Below are 21,926 nucleotides of genomic sequence, written 5' to 3' on the forward strand. Positions count from 1 at the left end.
GGTCCTATAGTCCATTAGGCATTAGCAAATTAATAAGAAGAGAGACATAAAACTGGCTAGACGGTCCAAAAAGACAACATTGATATTTCTTTCCTAGTTTTCTTTCCCCACGGCCCTCGGGTAGAGAGGAGGCGAGGAGTCACGCTGCACACAACACACTCTGATCGTGAGTTCGGGATGTGCGTCTTACACGCGCGGAGCTGCGCGAGCCGCGCCGCCGCGAAGAGCTAGACTACCGGAGACACAAACACGACGCACGAGGACGGCGACCAGGCAGGGCTCCACGACGACAACATCTTAATTCTTTGCTTCTTATGAATTGCGATCACCGATTAGTTGTATAGGCCCAAGGTATTTTTTTCCTTTTTATTTTTAATCCAAATTAATTATTTGTATAGTATTCTAGACTTCTGGTACTTTGTACCTATATAGTCATATTTTTCTTCTAATTTACATGTTAGAATTTTAGAATGTTACCTAAGAAACATTTGTCATGGGTGAAAAAAGAAAACGAATATATTATTTTTTTAATCTACATTATTCCTCGATAATTATCATACATCTACAAATATATTCCTTAATCTATATTGTTCCTCGATAATTATCAGACATGTTAAATTAAAAATATGTTATTGAATTTGCTTTCGTTTTGTAAATAAAAGTAACGCCTATATATTATAAGATTTTATACATGGTCAAGAGGGACCGTTACGATGAGATCGCCGGAGGGCCCTTAAAATCCTAGGACCGGCACTGGTCTGATCCCTCCGACTCTGGCACAAAGTATGAGGCGGGTACGATTAATTTGGGTTTAAAGAAATTAGGATATCTAAATTTAATACCCAAATTCTGGTTTGAGAAAATATAGTGCCAGATATTTTGGGTACTCAAAATTTCAGGTTCAGGGTCTGAGTATTCCCGAACTGCCTAAAATCATAAAACCATCAAAAACTAAGAAGAAATAGAACTATAGCTACAAGTTTAAGCAAGATAAATAACAACTCTTATTAGCATTTTAGGACAAAAATACAAGCATTACATCATGCATCAGTAGGCCGTAGTTACATCACTATTAACATCAGATAATAGTACACCCAATCAATTACAAATACTAAATAGTATATACTACCTCCGTCCCCAAAAAATACAATTCTAACACAGTGTCACATTTTTGTACCTTATGTTTGAACAATTATAGATAAAAAAATATCCATATTTATGATATCAAATAAATACTATTAGATTAATTACGAAATGTATTTTTATGATAAATTAATTTAAAAACATAACTGTGAATATTATTCACTAAAAACTTGATCAAACATGAACCACTTTTCGTGGCACGCAACCCATAGTCGGGTGTTTCTAGATCAGGTCCGGGTAATTCAGGTTTGGATTTTGGGTATCGAGGTTTATGCCCCACCCCTACTCCCACCTTTCCGGCTCCCCTTCGCTCTATATTCTTGTCACATTTACCCTCTTCCCAGTCATTGCCTCCAAGTTCAGTAGCTACGACCATGAGCTCCCTCCCCGTCAGACAACCCCTGCCCTTGAGCTCCCTCACTCGACTGGGCTATTGGACCTGTGCCCTCCTGAAGCACTGCCCCGACCTTGAGCTTCCTTGCCTAGAGCACTGCCCTTTCTCACAAGGTTGACCAACCACCTAGCCTTCTTAATGAAAAAGAACACTGTAATAAAACTTTTTACTCCTGTTTAATGAAAAACGTGCCAAGGCACGATCTCGAAAAAAAAAACTAGCCTTCCAGGCCTAAAGATGACTTCCCGGAGGCTCAGTCCTACAACAGTGAAAGATCCTAATGGCTAGAGGGGGGTGAATAGCCTATTAAAAATTTCTACAACAACACTTAGCAAATATGTTAGACAATCAAACAGCGAAACGAGTGTTGCGCTAGCCTACTAAAAGAGCAAACCACCTACCACAATTCTAGTGACTATGATCACTAAGCACACAATTTGTTAAGTCACTATACTAAGTTAGTGAGCTCTCAAAGACTAACTAAAGAGCCTCACTAACAACTAAACTCGATGCAAGCTAGCTCTCAAAAATAATTACACTAAAGATCTTAGCTTACACACTAGAAATATAATACAAGAGAGGATGGCGATGATTATACCGATGTGTCGAGGTATGAGCCAATCAATCAATCACAAAATAACCAATGAAATCCTCGGACAAGGTGACACAAGATTTTTTTATCGAGGTTCACTTGCTTGCTGGCAAGCTAGTCCTCGTTGTGGCGATTCACTCACTTGGAGGTTCACGCGCTAATTGGCATCACACGCCAAACCCTCAATACGGTGCCGCACAACCAACACAAGATGAGTATCACACAAGCCACGAGCAATCCATTAGAGTATCTTTTAGCTCTCCACTGGGGAAAGGTCAAGAACCCCTCACAATCACCACGATCGGAGCTAGAGACAAGCACCTTCCTCCGCTCAACGATCCTTGCTGCTCCAAGCCGTCTAGGTGGCGACAACCACCAAGAGTAATAGGCGAATCCCGCAGTGAAACACGAATACCAAGTGCCTCTAGATGCAATCACTCAAGCAATGCACTTGGATTCACTCTCAATCTCACAAAGATGATGAATCAATGACGGAGATAAGTGGGAGGGCTTTGGCTTAGCTCACAAGGTTGCTATGTCAATGCAAAATGGCCAAGAGAGTGGGCTAGAACCGGCCACACGCCTTAAATAGAGCCCCCAACCAAATAAAGCCGTTGGGATCACACTGCTCTGCCTCCACGGGGCGACCGAACGCACAGGTTGGGTCGACCGGACACAGGACCCTAGCGTTTGGTCCACAGATCTGCGCCACATGTTCCTTCCTTTGATTCTCCACCACGCGATCCCAACGGTCAGATTCGCCCGCGCCAGCACTCAAGTGACGACCGGACGCACAGGAGACAGGACCGGACGCGCCAGTGCCAGCCCTGCTCGCGCGCACGCCCGTGCCATCACCCAACGACTGGACGCGCCGCTCCCCACGATAACTCAGCATCATATTGTTTCCAGTAAGCATCCAGAGGCGATTTTTCGTGACCGGACGCGTCCGCTTAGGTGTGACTGGACCCAGGCCAGAGTCCGGTCCTTCTGCTCCTCTACGCGCCAACGCTTTGTGACTGACGTCAGTGTACGTCACCTCCTGACCGGTCGTAGGCCCAACGCGTCACTGATCGGACGCGTCTGCTAAGTCCGGTCGCTGCTAGAGCTGTGTCCGGTCACCTCGAGACAGCCCCTTCTCAACTCCAACTTCACCACCCTTGGCCATATATGCTAACCACCAAGTGTATCACCTTGTGCACGTGTGTTAGCATATTTTCACAAACATTTTTAAGGATGTTAGCACTCCACTAGATCCTAAATGCGTATGCAATGAGTTAGAGCATCTAGTGGCACTTTGATAACCACATTTCAATACGAGTTTCACCCCTCTTAATAGTACAGCTATCGATCCTAAATGTGATCACACTCGCTAAGTGTCTCGATCACCAAACCTAAAAGTTCATATCAAGTTTCATCTTTGCCTTGAGCTTTTTGTTTTTCTCTTTCTTCTTTTTCCAGGTCCAAGCACTTGATCATTACCATGGTCACACCATCATCATGATCTTCACCATTGCTCCACCACTTGGAATAGTGCTACCTATCTCATAATCACTTTGATAAACTAGGTTAGCACTTAGGGTTTCATCAATTTACCAATACCAAACTAGAGCTTTCATACGGGCACCGTGCCCTGCCGGCCACCCCTACTCACAAGATCCCCTTCCCGCCGGCTACCCCTGCTCATCACAAGCTAGTTGTCTGAGTCAACCTGCTTAGCGGCCATGATGTCGTGCTCACCGGTCGCCCTCTCGTACTTGAGCTCCTTCACCTCGAGCTCACCCGAAGGGGCTCGGTTGTCGTGTGTGGAGTATGGAAGATGAAAGGAAAAAGATAAAATTAAATAAGAAAATATATGTGATATATAAATGGGTCGCAAAAAATAAGGATCCTAATTTGAAGGCTCCTGCTAGAGCTGAGCCAAAAAAGACCCTCAAAAGAAAGGGAGGTGTTTAGGTCCTGATTTGAGAACCATTGCTGGAGTTGCTATAACTAACCTAGTTGTCAAAGTATATCCTAACTTTATTGAAGTGTTTTCACAAATATGAATTTATTAATTTTACACATCAAAGGTAGCAAGTTCAACCTACTGTCTTTATCACCGGATTCGAATCCATGGCACATATTCTCGCATTGGGCTCCCACTCTGTGTTGTCCTATTGCATTTATTGATTTCATATATTTGTCTCAAAACACAACAATGCATTTAGCTAATACATTTACTCCCTCCGTCATGTAATATAAAATATTCTAGCATTCAAAATTTGTCCTCAAATATAATGCACTCTAGATGACAAAAAACCAATTTTACATTAAATACTTTCCATTATCAACCAATCACCATTAATCACGTTGGTGATAGCGTTTGATTAGGAAATAAAATGAAGGTACATGCGTCTTTTATACTCTCTCTTAATTTGTCTTAAAATTTCTAAAATACACTATGTTACAGGACAGAGGGAATAGGTTTTATAACGTACAGATTGGCACAAGACATAAAAAGTGTTGATAATGACATTGATGGCCTTAATTGCCCACTACAGTGCAACAAAAAATGGAGTAATGATGAATCAAGGCTATCATAGTACAAATAAAGGCCCCCATATTCTAGTTCCATGATCTAAATACTAAAGTATATCTTTTTTCTCAAACGTAGTTCAATCATACTATTGATCGAAAGGCAAAAATTAAGTTCAAAGAAAACATGGACTATATAAATTATAGCACAATATCTTGGTTGCGTATATTAATGTTAAGGGTAAATTGATATTGGGCATTTGGACCTAGCTCAAGGGTGAAATCTTATACTATTAGTAATTGGAGACCACAACGGAGTCTTGTTCTCACGAGGTGCTACAAAAACAAAAGGATAAATCTTAGGAATTCTGACAAAAATCATAACATCCAGCCATCAATTTAGTAAACCCTAATCATCTTTGACAACAAGTTATTAGATCTAATATGTTTCTTTTAAAAAATACCTCAATATGCCACTATAAAAATAACATAAAATAACCTCCCTAAAATTGCATATAAACACATGGACCATTATGAGAAATAATTTAAAGTAACCTTAAAAATTTGTGCCTAAATTATCCACCTATAACTATAAAGATAACCTGAAATAATTATTAATTTGTGCCTAAATTACTCATATATAGCATTACCTACATTTGTATAGAAATTAAACATATGTCATTAATACATATGTTAAGTAACCCTTAATTGTGCATATAAAATATTCAATATCCTCTCAAATTTACTTCTAAACTACTGGCATCTACTATTTTAAAAATAAATAAATAAATAGCCATAATATATATAGGGTAATTCCTTTCTATATATATACTCAATACTCACTTCTATTCTACCTCTTTTACTATATAAAAAAATATTAGTTTAAAGTAAGCATACATACTTTGTGTTAGTGTACCTGCATTCATAGCTGATGGATGCATTGATAGAGTAAATTCAACATCTAGAGCAATGAAACGATTGTTTATAGAAATATAGTAAAATCCATCTTGTAAAAGATTTTTGAATTAAAGGTGTTTATTGAGTTCTAACATAATAGATGGATAGCAAAGAGTTCCAGCTTAAAAGATGGATAAAAATTCAATGACTCAAAATTTGAAAGCTAAAATCTAGATTCATGGCATCACGACACATGGGTTGCTGAAGCTACACATAACCACATATTGAAGACAAACATATGAGTGATGCAAAAGGGGGAAAGAATGAAAATGGATGAAAATCATATAGAATAGTTGGCAAATCTATCACAACCGGATAGGGATCATGGAGTATCTATGTGGGTAATGTGTTAGAAAAATGAATAGAGAGAGAACAAGTGCAAACATAAGTGATTTTGATTAGTTGTTTAGGTACTAAAAGTATCCATAAACTTCTAATACTTGTGTCTTACAAGATTTCCAAAGCATATGTCCTCTATCTTGTGATGAATCCAACGAGAGTGCCTAACTCTAGATGTTGAATTTAAATTGAAGGGCAGTAGTGTGTTTGGCTTGGAGTGCATAGGCTTGTGCTCTAGAGAGTGCATATATGGTAAAATTTTGATCTTACTCACGATATTTTCACACTTTTAGGGATGGATTTGCATCTCTAATTCCTACGTAGCTTCAACTTGGACATATGGGAGTAGCATTGACATCATTGGCACCGGAGAACTTCGACACCACACATAGCTAGTTAGATATACAACAGGGATATAGATGACCTGTACGTCAACACAAACATTTTTTTCATTGGCATGCAACGTGTCTATCAAGTATCAATATTGAGACATTTGTAGTGAATTCATTACTTTTAAGAAGGATAGGGTGTATATGTTTGTGTTTATAAGAGTGAGTGTACGTGTTGGTATGTATACGAGCATTTTTCATATGTTTCGCGGGAAAACAAATTTATTGGTCAACCAATCTCTGAATTGGAAAAGAACAACAAAATCTCTGGATTGGGAAAGAAGACACGATGTAGTACGAGTATTAACTGACATCGATCGATGACACCAAAAAACAGCTGCACATAGGTAGGTACAGATTTGGCGACAGGGAAGAAGAAACACGAGGAGCCGAATGCACGCCAACACCGACACTACGTAGTGCCAAACAAACTAGCAGCAGCTAAGACAGACAGCAAGCATCACGCTGCCGCCCCCTGCGGCATCATCATGCGCGAGAACTCGTCGAAGCAGACGAAGCCGTCGCCGTCGGCGTCGACGCCGCCGATCATGCGCCGGCAGTCGTCGACGGAGCAGGCCTCATCGCCGAGCGAGGCGAGCACGGCGCGGAGCTCCTCGGCCGAGATCCGGCCGTCGCCGTCCGCGTCGAACACCGCGAACGCGTCGCGGAGCTCGGCCTCGTCCTCGGCCTCCGCGGCCGCGGCCGCCTCGGGCGCCAGCCCGGCCGCCTCCGCCTCCGCCAGCACCGCCGCCAGCTCCGCCTCGCTCCGCACCACCCGGCGCAGCGCCACCTCCAGGTCCTCCCGCGTCACGGGCACGGCGGCTAGTACCGGCGGCCTCGGCTTATTCGGCTTGCCGTTGCCGCCGCCCCCGGCGGACGACGACGACGACGCGGATCGGATTGGGAGTGGGAGGACGGTGCGCGGCGTCGTGGCGGCGTACGGCGACGCACACTCATCGGACGAGGAGGAGGAGGTGGAGCCGAAGGAGCCGCTCTTTGATCCCTTCGTCCTCTTCTTGCTGATCGTCTCCTGCTGCTTCTTGCCGGAGGAGGACGACGAGCCTAAGAAAGGCATGCTCAGCTTCATGGCCGGCGATCGGTGTTGCGTACCTTGCACTTGCAGGCGAGGGATTCGAGGATCGATGGATTGCTCGAGAGTTAGGGAGCGGATCAGGGGAGGAAGGAGGCAGGAAGACGAGGGGTGGAGAAGACGAGGAGTTATAGAGGGCGCGAGGAACGGGGGAAGTGAGCTTCCACGAAGCTTCGCGCCCGGCCGGCGCGGGAAACTAACGGCCGGTTCGTTCGCACTCGCACGGGGGACGGGGGACGGGGGCGGGGCCTACCTGACTGACCCCACCGAAAACTCTCCTCAGTCCTCACCCCCGACACGCGATGCGATTCTCTCGCTCGCCTCCGCTTTGAAGGCTTCTTCCTCCTCTCTGGATCCCCATCGTCGTCGTGAGCTATAGGCCGGTGTGCGTACACGTACGGCGGAGATGGATGCGTCGTACGTCGACGGCGCGATCCTTTACATACTACTGCATGCAGCACCGCCGCACCTAACGCTCTGGCATCAATTGCAGGGTTTCATTTGCTTGGCAACATGTACAGTTTGTCTAACCCATTTAGCTTTGCTGATTAAACATGTAGCTTATATGCATGGTTTTCAAACTAGTACATAATTTCACATATTACTTGATGCATGTCTCTGTGGTTTTCAAAGTTTGATTAAATCTTAGCCTAGCTTTTATAACCAAGGGAGGGAGATGATCATGCATTGACGGTGACATGCATGACCATGGGTGGATTAATATTGATCCAAGCAACGGCGCACTACTGGAGACGACTTCTTTGCCGAGTGTTCTAGACTTTGCCGAGTGCTTTTTATCGGGCACTCGGTAAAAAGGTTGTTTGCCGAGTGCCAGAGAGAAAGCACTCGGCAAACAAATGGCACTCAGTAAAGTCTGGGACTTCGTTTGCTTTTTATAGAATTTAAAAACAACTCGACCGCAAGTTCGTGGTCATGTTTCGTGAACAAGATGTTCGAAGTTGATGGTCTGTTCCTGTATACGGCCTCACATTATACTAAATAACATGAATATTATTTTTCCATTCATTTTTTTTATTATTCGAATGACTAGCAGTTATAATTTGAATTATCCAAGAAAATTCAATTAAATAAAATAAATTAAAGAAATATAGAAAAAGTCCGAGAATGTGCCACATTGGAACATGGAGTATCAGGTATTGTCTGAGGACCGCAGAAAAAGTATGGAGGTCAAAAGTAAAAAAAAAATATAGTTTGCCGAGTGTCAAAAAATGACAATCGGCAAAGGAGTCTCTTTGCCGAGTGTCAGGACCTATGGCACTCGGCAAATAATTTTAAAAAAAATAAAAAAACCCTCTTTGTCGAGTGCCTAGCCAGGTGACACTCGGCAAAGAATTAAAAAAATTAAAAAAACTTTGCCGAGTGCTAGATCGGGGGCACTCGGCAAAGAGGGGATTTAACCTCCCGACCCAGCCGGCCCACACACACCGCACGCACGCACACATGCACGCCCGCGCCAGCGCTGCCGCCGTCGCCCGCGCCAGCCCCACCGCTGCCGCCCCCGCCCGCGTCGCCCCCCGTGCCGCGCCGCCGGAGGAGGAGAAAGAGAGGAGGAGGAGGAGAGGAGGAAGAAGGAGGAAGAGAAGGAGGAGGAGGAGGAGGAAGAAGGAGGAAGGAGGAAGAAGAAGGAGACGCCAACCCCGCCGCCGCCGCTGTCCCCGGCGCTTCCCCAGCCGTCGTCTTGTCCACCGGCGCCCTGGCCCCTTCACCACTGCTGCCCTACGACGCCCACTAGATATGCCCTACCGTCGTCGTCGTCGTAGTATTACTAGTAGTTGCGATAGTAGTAGTGGTAGAGTAGTAGTGGTGGTAGTGGTAGGAGTGGTTGTGACATTATTATTTATATGTGCTTGGATATAATCTTGTGCGTGTCGGCCATCGTGCCGTTCATATATATGTGCATGTCGGCCATCGTGCCGTTGGTTTTCTTGTAGGTTTTGGAAACCTCACTTGGGCAGGAACTGGACGATTGTGGCGAGTGGAGGTGGTCACACACGCTAAGTCAATAACATCCTCGGTCTTCTGTGCAAGGAGCACTTCTCTGCCCTGGTTGAGTACGTCGGAGTGACGGGGCCGGCCTGCTCATTTGACCACTACGCCGCCGCCCCCGATGCTACAGATCGGGCCCGTAGGGTATTCAACAACAAGGCGGAGCGAGTGAAGCAAGAGCTGTGGGTTAGTCTTCCTCGCACTACATTGCTCAATACATTCTTGAAATAATGAATGGATACATCGTGTTTGTATGCAGGATTTCTTTAGATGCCAGGACGAACATGAGGCCAGGGCAGATGCGGTGGCTACCAAATGCTGCAAAAAAACTCGTCGTAGACATGCATTACGAGGCGCGTATCCAGGTCGTCGTAACTTACCACGGGACTGTCCTTGGAACGAAGGTCACCAAAAGGGACGCAAGATCCATGACACTGACCCGGGACCAGTACCTGCAGGTAAATACAGAACATTAATACTGATTCCTTTCGAGATTAAGTAGGCTTAATTTCATCTTCTGATATGTCATGTATTTGATGGCCTGTAGATGGTTCCTTAGTGGTGCGCCGCGTATCCCCAGTGCTGGGAATAGATGGTGGACAGGTGGTGCTCACGCGAGTGGGAGGAGACGCACAACTTGTGCTGAGAGCGGCGTTCGATGATGCTAGGTGTAGCACACCATCAAGGCAGCCGCAGCCTTAGCGGATACGTAGAAACATGGGTACGCAAATTCATTTATTTATTCTAACACTCAATTCTGCATGATTTCTAATCATCTTGCATTTTTTCTCGCAGTCGGCGTCACATGGTGGTCAGCCTTGCTCCATCTTCAAGGCATTTGCTATGGCCCACAAGGGCAAGGCGACGTCCAACGTCGACTACAACCCGGAGGACGGGTCCGAGGCGTACAGCAATGCGACCGTCCACAACCGCCTCAGTGAGTACACATCGATGGCAAGGGAGGTCCATGGGTCAGAGTACGATCCGAGCACCGAGGACCTTGATAGAGAAGTCGTCATGAGGGTGGGAGGAGGCAAGAAGCATGGGCGGTACTAGATTGGTGACGGCACAATCAACTCGGCCGCTACTCCCAGTCTCTCCCAGATTCGAGCAAGCAGGACGAACAGGAGCCCGGCCATACGACCTCGGCAGGACACTTCACACCACCGGGTGGAGGCACTCGAGGTTATTTCTGGTTTATTCGTCATTCATTGGTTTTTTCATACCTTTCCTTTGCATTATTGTAACATTGGGGTGAATATATTGTAGGCTCAGCTGGAACAAGAGAGGAGGATACGGGAGCATATGCAGACGAAGATGGAGAGGGTGGAGGCCGAGCGGGAGACCGAGCAGCGGAGGATGGCGGAGATTCTTCAGTATATGCAAAGTCATGGCGCCGCTACGGGTGTAGCTCCGCCACCTTCGCTATTCACTCCACCTCCACCTCCACCTCCTCACTATTCTACTACAGTGAGTATAAATGTTTTAGTTTATATGTTTATGCTTACGGTTAAACCTAGTGGAGTATGAAAGTTTTATTCATGTATGGTATATATTTATCTTGTCTCACATATGCAATCTTTTCTCCTTTGTGCAGAATCAATCGGTGGCATCGAACGATCCTCATGCTTCAGCGAATTCTTCACCAAATCAGTGATGATACTTGTGGTTGTTAATGATACTTCTATTTGCAATTGTGGTTGACGATGATGGAGCACTTGGATTGCCTGTGAACTTATTTGTGATATATTGTGAGACATATGATGTTTGTGATATATATGTGACGTTTGTGATATATATGTGGTGTTGGTGATATATATGTGATGTTGGTGATTTTGTTATATATATCTTCTGTTTGTTTGGATGTGATGTAAAAAATAAATAAAAAAGGTTGTTTTCAGTCACTTTGCCGAATGCAATGGCCATGACACTCGGCAAAGTGACCATTGGGAACTACCTGGGAACATGCTTTGCCGAGTGCAATGGCCATTACACTCGGCAAACATCACAGATTTGCCGAGTGCCACGGGCCAGGCACTCGGCTAAGATCGCCACTTTGCCGAGTGTCTTATCGGCGACACTCGGCAAAGTGACCACCTTTGCCGAGTGTCTAAGTCAACGGTGCTCGGCAAAGCGGGTACCTTTGCCGAGTGCTTGACCTTGACACTCGGCAAAGCCGCCGTCACGGTGGCGCTCGCCGTCACGGCCACTTTTCTTTGCCGAGTGTCGGATTGGCACTCGGCAAAGCCTTTGCCGAGTGCTCGATAAAGTGCACTCGACAAAGAGGTCTTTGCCAATAAACTGTTTACCGAGCGCCCTTTGCCGAGTATATATCGGCCTTCGCCGAGTGCCTCAGGCACTCGGCAAAGAAGCCGCCTCCGGTAGTGACGGTCAATTGGCGGCTGATATGAAAACTGAATTTAGTCGACCACTAACACGGTTATAGAGACACGTACGGGTGCAGCTTTTTTTTAAAAAAAAACTTCAATCTGTAAGGGGTCTACTTTTTTTTAAAAAAAAAGATATTTTTACGGGTACTCAAACAAACAAACGTCAGTATCACTGCACATATGCTAGTACATTTTTACTGGGTACGTTTTGGTGTCGTATACGGTGTACATACCAGTACACACAGCAGGTTGAATGCCGATTGAGTTGAACGAAGGTGCGAGGAAACTTCGGTCGCGTTTCGTAAAGTGTCAGGAAACTAACCTGACGACATGAAGGTACAGATAGCGTACGTGACGAGTCCTTGACGAGCGCGCCAGCAGTGAGTAGTTGGATGGGAAACTCATCAGGAATTTCGGGACTCGTTTAGATTGCGAAAAAATTTCAAACCGATGAATAGTAGCACTTTCGTCTTATTTGACAAATATTGTCAAATCGTGGACCAACTAGGCTCAAAAGATTCATCTCATGATTTCGAACTAAACTGTGCAATTAGTTATTTTTTTTACCTACATTTAATATTCCATGCAAGCGGCTAAAAATTGATGTGACGGAGAGAAAGTGAAAAAACTTAGAATTTGGATGACATCTAAACAAGGCCTCGGCTGCGTTACGGGCTTACGGCTGCACTTGCCTCCTTGTCCTCTCCTTCCTTTCTTTGTTGGATGATGATGAAAAACAGCAGAAGGACAAAGCCAGCAGTCCGTTTTGGCTGCAGTTGCATTTCCATGCGCCGTGTGGCGATTCCAGTAGCAGACAGCAGCTCTTGCCCACCCACCAGTGAGCGTGCTAGCTAACCTTTCTTAGTTTTGTTGGCAGTTGTTGAGACATCAAAAGGGCTGGTATTTGGCTTCAGGAGAGGAGGGACAGAGATGATCCATCCCAAAATACTCAGATTCTTATTTCCTTTATTAATCTATCACCACCTCATCTTTCTCGAGTACTTACTACACTGTATGACTACTTACCTTTATAACAAGCAATGTCCACATCCTACCAGAATTTATAGAATGACCTTATGACAGACCCATTCTAGGTGATGGGATTCTGACAAACCATTACGGAGTACATTCTAAGGCCCGTTTAGTTGCCAAAAAATTTTGTACAGTACCCATCACATCAAATCTTACGACACATGCATGAAATACTAAATGTAGACGAAAAAAAAACTAATTGCACAGTTAGGTGAGAAATCGCGAGACGAAACTTTTGAACCTAATTAGTCCATAATTAGACACTAATTACCAAATACAAACGAAAGTGCTACAATAACCAAAATCCAAATTTTTTTTGATCTAAACGGGGCCTAAATACAAGTTTATACAATGACCTTGTGACAGACCACTTAGATGATGGGATTATGATAGACCATTTCATTCCCCAGAAAACTGTTCAGTGCAGAATGAAGAAGCTGTGGATGGCTCATGTAAGCCAGACAGCACCGAGCAGCATGACAGTTGCAGTACGGGCGTACGGTTCCCCATGCTCCAGAAGAACGTATCGTATTGGAGAGGACATCGCACTTACACGGTTACACAAACAGGCTACAATATAATACACTGAACGTTACTAGAGAAAACACAAACTAAATATTGATCGAATTAACCATCGTACGATCTACATGAGCACCGTGTTCCATGTGGAGTATTACCGATACAACGCGTGTTTCACAATTTAGCCACAGGGCGTGAGCTTCTTGTTGCCTGCGCCGCGGGGGTTGTCATCCTTCCAGTCGTCCCACGCTCTTACTTTCGCCTCCTCGGCGTCCTCGTCCTCGTCCTCGTCCTCTTGGGCCGAGCTGGTGCCATCCTTGTGCCACGCGGAGTTTGCTTCTTTCATCATCTCGGCGGTCCTCTCTTGCCACTTCTCCATCATTTTCATCTCGCGCAAACCAGCTTCTTCTATGCTCATTGTTGGCATCCTGTCATTCAAGCGAGGACAAACAGGCAGAAGAAAAGGAATCAAATGACACTCTCGTAAGCTCTGACAATGCTTCATGACCCTAAGTATCAAGAATCAAGGGGTAAGATACAAGGATTATCACTAGTAATATCAATCGGTCACTACCAGCAAATCTAAGCATTTTACATCTGACTTGAAACTTGCTGTATCTTATGGCTATGCCAATAAGGAAACAGTTCAAAGTGTGTTTTATTAGGAATTGTGATAACTAGTGCTTATTCCACATTCAGAAATAACATTATCATTAGCAGAAATGCATACCATAGAAAATGGTAAGCATTGAGGTGTTCCAGGGTATAACACAAGGTAAACATCAGCTTTCAGGGGTATAACACTTAATTTAAACCTGCAGCATACCTGTAACTGGGCTGAAAAACTTGTGCTGCCATTCTTTCCCTTTCACTGGTTAGACCACCACCAACAAGACTTGCAGGTCCAAATATCAGGGGCTGGTGTTTGTGCTCGTGAGCTTGTGAAACACTTGCTCTACCTTCAATTACATCTTGAGCAAATGTTGCGCAAGTGATTGGATCAGCTGGTTTGGAATATGCCACACGGTTGGCAGCATTATGGTGCCATGCTTCAGCCTTCTTTGTCCGTTCATCAAGCATTTCACGAGCAAATGCATTCCCCTCCTGAAGAAATGGAAATGTTACAGCAGACAACTTTTTCTGATTAACAAAAGAAGTCTCCATATACATGCAGAGTCTACTTGAAACAGCCATGCAAATTTGGGAAGCCAAAGCACCATCAGTGAAAATGGCTGCTTATTGGTAGAAGATCCACTGGATTCTATGAAGTGTAACTTTTAAACGTTTTAGTATCCACGTTTTCTTCATAAATATGCAAAAACTATTTAACAACCAGATTCATCCATTGAAATATTTTTATAATTCCTCAAATAAAAACATGGGGGTGAAATACTTCCAGTTGTGTTCTGTATCAGTTGTCAATCATAAGAAACAAAATAAGATATGCCAATCACAAGACAGCATATCTTCAGTTAACATTAAACAAACCCTGTGTAGAATTTTGAGAAACACAGCTACTCTTAACGCCTTGCGGGTTGATCTACATGAAAGCTACTTAATTCTTTTCAAAATATTTTTCTCAAGTTTGGTTCCAAGTTGAAACTTTGTCATTCTAGCTAGCAATACATCTGATCCAAATCGCACAAAGCAGACATTATATGCATTTATCTTATTTGTGAAACATGATAGCCTGAGACTCCCACATTTCTCAAGAAAAAAAATGTTTATTGAAAATAATTGACCTAAGATGCTACTGACAAGAAATTACCAAATCACTATCATTAGCATTACCTTTGCCTTCCTTTCCTTTACAGCTAGAAGCATTTCTTCTTCCTTCTTTAGCATGTCGAGAAGATCAAATGCCTGCGTATGAAAATAAAAATATATATATATTAATGCATCAAATGTTACTATGAATGCAAGTACTACAATTTTTGAAACAGGAAAAGGAACTCAAAAATCAGTGTTATGTAATATTTCTCCACACAGCAAACTAACCTTGCAGATAGCCAGTGAGATGGTAGCTAACCAAGCCTGCAGCATAGAAAGGGGAAATCAGAACCAGAGCATATGTTCTCCATCTCCATTAGAATGGCTAGATTTAACGTTGGCTCGCCACGCCTATCACAACCCTCCTCCTTTACCAGGGCTTGGGACCTGCTATGTTGAGACAACATAGGCGAAGTTGCAAGGAAAGTAACCAGAGCATATGTTCTGATTAATATAAAAACAAATGCAAGCTAATACAAGTTGCAAGGACACATTGACAAGAGACGAAACAGCGCTAAAAACAAGATTCCAAAATAATTATTCAGTCATGAGAAATAAAATAGCATAGAAAGTACACTGCGGGCTAAAAATTGAAGACCTTGAAGTGAGGATTTTACTGCTATGGGATAAATTTGATGGTAGCAGTGTTTCTGTGTCACAAACTGACTACAACAACAACAACAACAAAGCCTTTAAGTCCCAAACAAGTTGGGGTAGGCTAGAGTTGAAACCCAACAGAAACAATCAAGGTTCAGGAACGTAAATAGCTGTCTTCCAAGCACTCCTATCTAAGGCTAAGTCTTTAGGTATATTCCATCCTTTCAAGTCTCCTTTTATTGCCTCTACCCAAGTCAACTTCGGTCTTCCTCTGCCTCTCTTCACGTTACTATCCTGACTTAGGATTCCACTACGCACCGGTGCATCTGGAGGTCTCCGTTGCACATGTCCAAACCATCTCAACCGGTGTTGGACAAGCTTTTCTTCAATTGGCGCTACCCCTAATCTCTCACGTATATCATCGTTCCGAACTCGATCCCTTCTTGTATGACCGCAAATCCAACGCAACATACGCATTTCCGCGACACTTAGCTGTTGAATATGTCGTCTTTTCGTAGGCCAACATTCTGCACCATACAACATAGCAGGTCTAATCGCCGTCCTATAAAACTTGCCTTTTAGCTTCTGTGGTACCCTTTTGTCACATAGGACACCAGACGCTTGCCGCCACTTCATCCACCCTGCTTTGATTCTATGGCTAACATCTTCATCAATATCCCCGTCCCTCTGTAGCATTGATCCTAAATATCGAAAAGTATCCTTCATAGGCACTACTTGACCTTCCAAACTAACATCTTCCTCCTCCCGAGTAGTAGTGCCGAAGTCACATCTCATATACTCAGTTTTAGTTCTACTAAGTCTAAAACCTTTGGACTCCAAAGTCTCCCGCCATAACTCCAGTTTCTGATTCACTCCTGTCCGGCTTTCATCAACTAGCACTACATCGTCCGCGAAAAGCATACACCAAGGGATGTCCCCTTGTATGTCCCTTGTGACCTCATCCATCACTAAAGCAAACAAATAAGGGCTCAACGCTGACCCTTGATGTAGTCCTATCCTAATCGGGAAGTCATCCGTGTCTCCATCACTTGTTCGAACTCTAGTCACAACATTGTTGTACATGTCCTTAATGAGCCCGACATACTTCGTTGGGACTTTATGTTTGTCCAAAGCCCACCACATAACATTCCTTGGTATTTTATCATAAGCCTTCTCCAAGTCAATAAAAACCATGTGTAGGTCCTTCTTCTTCTCCCTATACCGCTCCATAACTTGTCTTATTAAGAAAATGGCTTCCATGGTTGACCTTCCGGGCATGAAACCAAATTGGTTCATAGAGACCCGCGTTATTGCTCTCAAGCGATGCTCGATAACTCTCTCCCATAGCTTCATAGTATGGCTCATCAACTTAATTCCCCGGTAATTTGTACAACTTTGAATATCCCCTTTATTCTTGTAGATCGGTACCAATATACTTCTCCACTCATCAGGCATCTTGTTCGATCGAAAAATATGGTTGAACAGCTTGGTTAACCATACTACAGCTATGTCCCCGAGGCATCTCCACACCTCGATTGGGATACCATCCGGTCCCATCGCCTTACCTCCTTTCATCCTTTTCAACGCCTCTCTGACCTCAGATTCTTGGATTCTCCGCACAAAGCGCCTATTGGTGTCATCAAAAGAGTCATCCAACTGAAAGGTTGTGTCCATATTCTCACCATTGAACAATTTGTCAAAATACTCTTGCCATCGATGTCGGATCTCATCCTCCTTTACCAAGAGATGCTCCCTTTCATCCTTAATGCACTTAACTTGGTTGAAGTCCCGTGTCTTTCTCTCACGAACCCTAGCCATCCTATAAATGTCCTTCTCTCCTTCCTTCGTACTCAAATGTTGGTAAAGATCCTCGTACGCTTTACCCTTTGCCACACTTACAGCTCGCTTTGCAGTCTTCTTTGCCACCTTGTACTTCTCTATGTTGTCCGCACTCCTGTCATGGTACAAGAGTCTATAGCATTCTTTCTTCTCCTTAATAGCCCTTTGAACTTCCTCGTTCCACCACCAAGTATCTTTAGCCTCGCGTCCCCTTCCTTTGGTTACTCCACACACCTCTGAGGCTACCTTCCGAATGTTGGTTGCCATCTTGTCCCACATATTGTTTATATCTTCTTCCTTCCAAGAGCCCTCTTTGATAACCCTTTCCCTAAATACCTCTGACGTCTCCCCTTTCAGTTTCCACCACTTTATTCTTTCAATCTTAGCTTGTTTATCCCTACGGGCACGCACCTGAAAACGAAAATCTGCCACCAAAAGCTTATGTTGAGAAACAACACACTCCCCTGGTATCACCTTGCAATCCAAGCATGCTCGTTTGTCCTTTCTTCTTGTGAGGGCAAAGTCAATTTGGCTACAATGTTGTCCGCTACTGAAGGTCACTAGATGAGATTCTCTCTTTCTAAAGAAAGTGTTGGCTATCATCAGGTCAAAAGCTACCGCGAAGTCCAGAACTTCCTCCCCCTCCTGATTCCTACTACCATACCCAAAACCTCCATGAACTGTCTCGACACCTGCGCTTGTAGTACCTACATGTCCATTAAGATCTCCTCCTATAAAAAGCTTCTCACTACTAGGTATAGCTCTAACCAGGCCATCTAAGTCTTCCCAGAACTGTCTCTTAACACTCTCGTCGAGGCCTACTTGGGGGGCATACGCACTAATTACGTTCAATACCATATCACCAACGACAAGCTTGACTAAGATAATCCTATCTCCTTGCCTTCTCACTCCCACCACACCATTCTTGAGGCTCTTATCAATCAAAACTCCTACTCCATTTCTATTCGCGACTGTCCCTGTGTACCAAAGCTTGAAACCTGTATTGTCCACCTCCTTCGCCTTCTGACCCTTCCATTTAGTCTCTTGAACGCATAATATATTTACACGCCTCCTAGTCGCGGTATCAACTAATTCTCTTAACTTACCTGTAAGTGACCCTACATTCCAACTACCTAAACGGATCCTAGTTGGTTCGACCAGCTTCCTTACCCTTCGCACCCGTCGACTCTGATGCGAAGACCCTTGCTCATTTTTCACTACACCCGGGCGCCGATGTAGCGCGCCACTAAGGAAGCGACGACCCGATCCTTGGTTACTTGACACCATGCCCAGATCACGACACGGCGCGTCACGGGGGTGACGACCCGGCCCTTGCCCATTTAACACCATACCCGGGTTCCGATATGGCGCGTCGCTAAGAGGGTTACGCCCCAACGATTTTCTTTCGGGTTACTGACTAAAGAGAACAAAAGATCCTCATCGGCTTGGTATACAGTATGTAGGAGCATACAGGGTATGTGGTTGACAGCCTGCGGGTATCTAAGAAGCTAGCTACATGCAGCAGATTGTAAAGCTCCCTACAAGAATCAGACTAAATAAATTAAAATACCACCATCAAATGGAAAAGCTTTATCTTCTAAAATATCACAGTTCATTTTATTTTGAAAAAAAAAATCCTCCTTTCAAGAAAAGCAAGGCCATACTAATGGTATGCCAAGGATCGTTCTAATTTGAAATACGCTGAAATTTAGAAACCTAAACATATCATGAAAACAGCTTCCAGATGTGGGATGCTAACCTCTCTTTCTTCCTCCCCATCATCCTCCAGGTCATCTTCCTCTCCAGCTTCAATTGGGGCAGATAAAGCAGCTGCCCTCAATGAGCGTCCATGCCTTTCCTTTCTCTCTCTGATCTCTTGGAGCTTCGTTTCTGCAGCCTTTTGACGTTTGAACCGGGCAACCTAGGGAAAAAAACAATAAAGAGTGAACTACAGAAACCCGACCCACCTTAAACATCTTACAATTAAAATCAGCCTGTGCATCATAGATTTTGAACAACAAGAGAACCATGTCCCATATTACTGTGCTCCAATTACAGAGTAGAAACTGCTGACTGATACCTTAAGAATTTAAAGGAAAGTAATTCAGTCTCACCTTCTGCGCTCTTCTGTTTGCCATAGTATCAGGCTGCTTCCGCCTGGACAATTCTAGCTCATCCTCTGGAATAAGCTCTAGTACTTCACATAGAGCAATGAACTCCTGTGGAGTGCAAAAGGAGGTAACGTGATGACAGAGTACCATGCTAGAGAGTAGAGACCCCTCATTATAAACGAATTAAAAAGCTGCACCTAGTGAAACAATGTGACAGGGCAAATTGGTAACCTTCAAATGGTCCTGTGATGCCTTAAGAACCGGGATCCGATCCTCCTGAGCTATCTTCTCAGTCATTTCCGCAAGGTAATACGGAACCTACGAATGCAAACAATGATCAGAGGTATACAGAAGAAAATCGAACTTGTGAAACACTGGAACAATTCTTAAGTTTACTAGCACTGTTGTGATTTGCAATTGTACTGACAACTGAATAAAACTGACCGGGCGTGATTTCCAATTGTACTGACAACTGAATAAAACTGACCAGGCATCTAGTACCATCACAACCTGTTCCACGGACTTGCACGGGGAGCAATTGAGGGGGAGGGGACGGACATACCAGTAGATACTTGAGGTTTGCGGTGGAGACGTCTTCCTTGGTCTCGTTGCGGGAGAAGAGGCCGAGCTTGCTAACCATCTCGTCGCAGCGCCGCAGCAGATCAACCCCCGTGCGGATCCCGTCCTGCGCGGCAGAAAAACCAAACGCGTAAGCACCGCTCGCCCGATCTCTATCTCTTGGTGAGCGGGAGGAGGGGCGGGGGCGATCCCAGTTCCCAGAAGGGGGGGGGGGGGGGGGGGGGGGGGGGGGGGGGGGGGGGATGCACCTGGTCGAGGGCGGAGCTGGAGGCCAGGGCGTGGAGCCGCGACGCCCTGTCGAAGAGGACCGGCAGGGGGAGGTCGGCGGCGGCGTCCTCCGGCTCGGCTTGCAGGCGCATCTGCGATTGCATCTTGTTCCCGACCTCCTCCACATCCACCATTTCGACCGGTCGGACGGTTGCCTCGCGGAGCCGGAAGCAAGCGAGCGAGAGGTCGGCGGCAAAACCAGCAGAGGAGAGCCGCGGGGAGGAGAGGGAACAGAGGAGAGAGCTCCAGAAGCCTCGTCGCGGGGGAGGACGCTGGACGCAGAGCTGGAAAGATATCTTTTATTTTATTAATTAATATAAAAAATAGTTGACCGCACACGGGTGCTACTGCTCTAAAATTTTTTGCTTTAAAAGTCATTCCGTCCTTGTTCTGTTTGTTTTTCGCCGTTTGGTAGCTCTTACAGGCGAGACCGGCAAGTGAAATTCTCTATGTTGTCTTTGGACGGTGGAGACCGTGTTGACTACGATTGACCGCCACCTCAGTCCCTCACTCTCCCCATCTCGCTCGAGTTCTCTTCCTGCACACCCTAGCGGCGTGGGCGGGGAGAGAAGAAGACAATTCCGCCCTGCTTGCGGCTGCGGCGTGGAGAGAAGAACCCCCAATCCCCATGCTTGCGGCATGGAATGGGGTAGTAGAGCAAGGAAGAGGATGCCTGAAGGAAGAGACAGCGGATCCTCCGGATTGGCGGCACATGGCAGCGAAAAAGGAGCGTGCGCGGGCGACCGACCTCCTTGGCTTCCTGACGGGTGAGTACCATTTTTAGGATTTTCGCGCTTTGATTGCTTGGTCCTTGTGATTGTGGTCAGTTAGGTGTAGTAGTCGTGGTTGATATAGTGTGATTTTAGATAGATAGATGTATGTGAACTCGTTGTTGTTCATCTGTAGGATGGACCCTGCTAGTAGCTACAACCTAGAAATCCGAATAATTGCTCGCCATACTCGTGCTCGGTGGTTTAGCTTGAACAAAGTCATCGATGCTGATCGTACCAACTTCGTAGATCTGGTTGCTGAAGTTGAGAATAAGTATCCTTCTGATTATGGGAATATTGTGAGATTGTTTTACTTCTGCATTGAGAGACAGATGAACATCCAAGTTTGCACCGACCAAGATTTGCTTGACATATTTGCAAAACATAACGCTTCCAAGTGTTGCTTCCTGACTTTTGGTTACCACAGCCCCAGTATTGAGCCTCCTGAAATTTCTCCTTGGAATTTTAGCAGTTCTTGGCAGTCTGTTGAGAACCCCTTCACTGCCTTGTCCTAGCATTGCACAACCAAGCCATACCTAGAGTGAAACTGCAGATGATGAATACCTGACTAACCCAAACCCATCCAATGAGCATGTGGATGTTAATGAGGAAGGGTTGTATATAGAC

At 44.9% G+C, this 21,926-nt stretch overlaps 2 protein-coding genes across 2 annotated transcripts; both read right to left on the reverse strand.

Annotated features, from left to right (window-relative positions):
- Positions 1–6,530: 6,530 nt before the first annotated feature.
- Positions 6,531–7,600, reverse strand: LOC136481214 (probable calcium-binding protein CML36). The gene has a single exon (XM_066478567.1). The coding sequence runs from the start codon at positions 7,413–7,415 to the stop codon at positions 6,789–6,791; it is 627 nt and encodes a 208-aa protein (XP_066334664.1). The 5' UTR covers positions 7,416–7,600; the 3' UTR covers positions 6,531–6,788.
- A 5,839-nt stretch (positions 7,601–13,439) lies between these two features.
- LOC136483299 (PP2A regulatory subunit TAP46-like) lies at positions 13,440–20,801 on the reverse strand. Its single transcript, XM_066480315.1, has 9 exons — positions 20,511–20,801; positions 20,246–20,368; positions 19,915–20,001; positions 19,687–19,791; positions 19,332–19,493; positions 15,365–15,400; positions 15,158–15,229; positions 14,193–14,470; positions 13,440–13,794 (listed from the first exon to the last, which is right to left on the reverse strand). Exons 1-9 carry the CDS (start codon positions 20,661–20,663, stop codon positions 13,548–13,550), a joined length of 1,263 nt encoding a protein of 420 aa, XP_066336412.1. The 5' UTR covers positions 20,664–20,801; the 3' UTR covers positions 13,440–13,547.
- Positions 20,802–21,926: the final 1,125 nt, after the last annotated feature.

The sequence above is a fragment of the Miscanthus floridulus genome, chromosome 9, assembly GCF_019320115.1.
Source record: "Miscanthus floridulus cultivar M001 chromosome 9, ASM1932011v1, whole genome shotgun sequence".
Classification (NCBI taxonomy): domain Eukaryota; kingdom Viridiplantae; phylum Streptophyta; class Magnoliopsida; order Poales; family Poaceae; genus Miscanthus; species Miscanthus floridulus.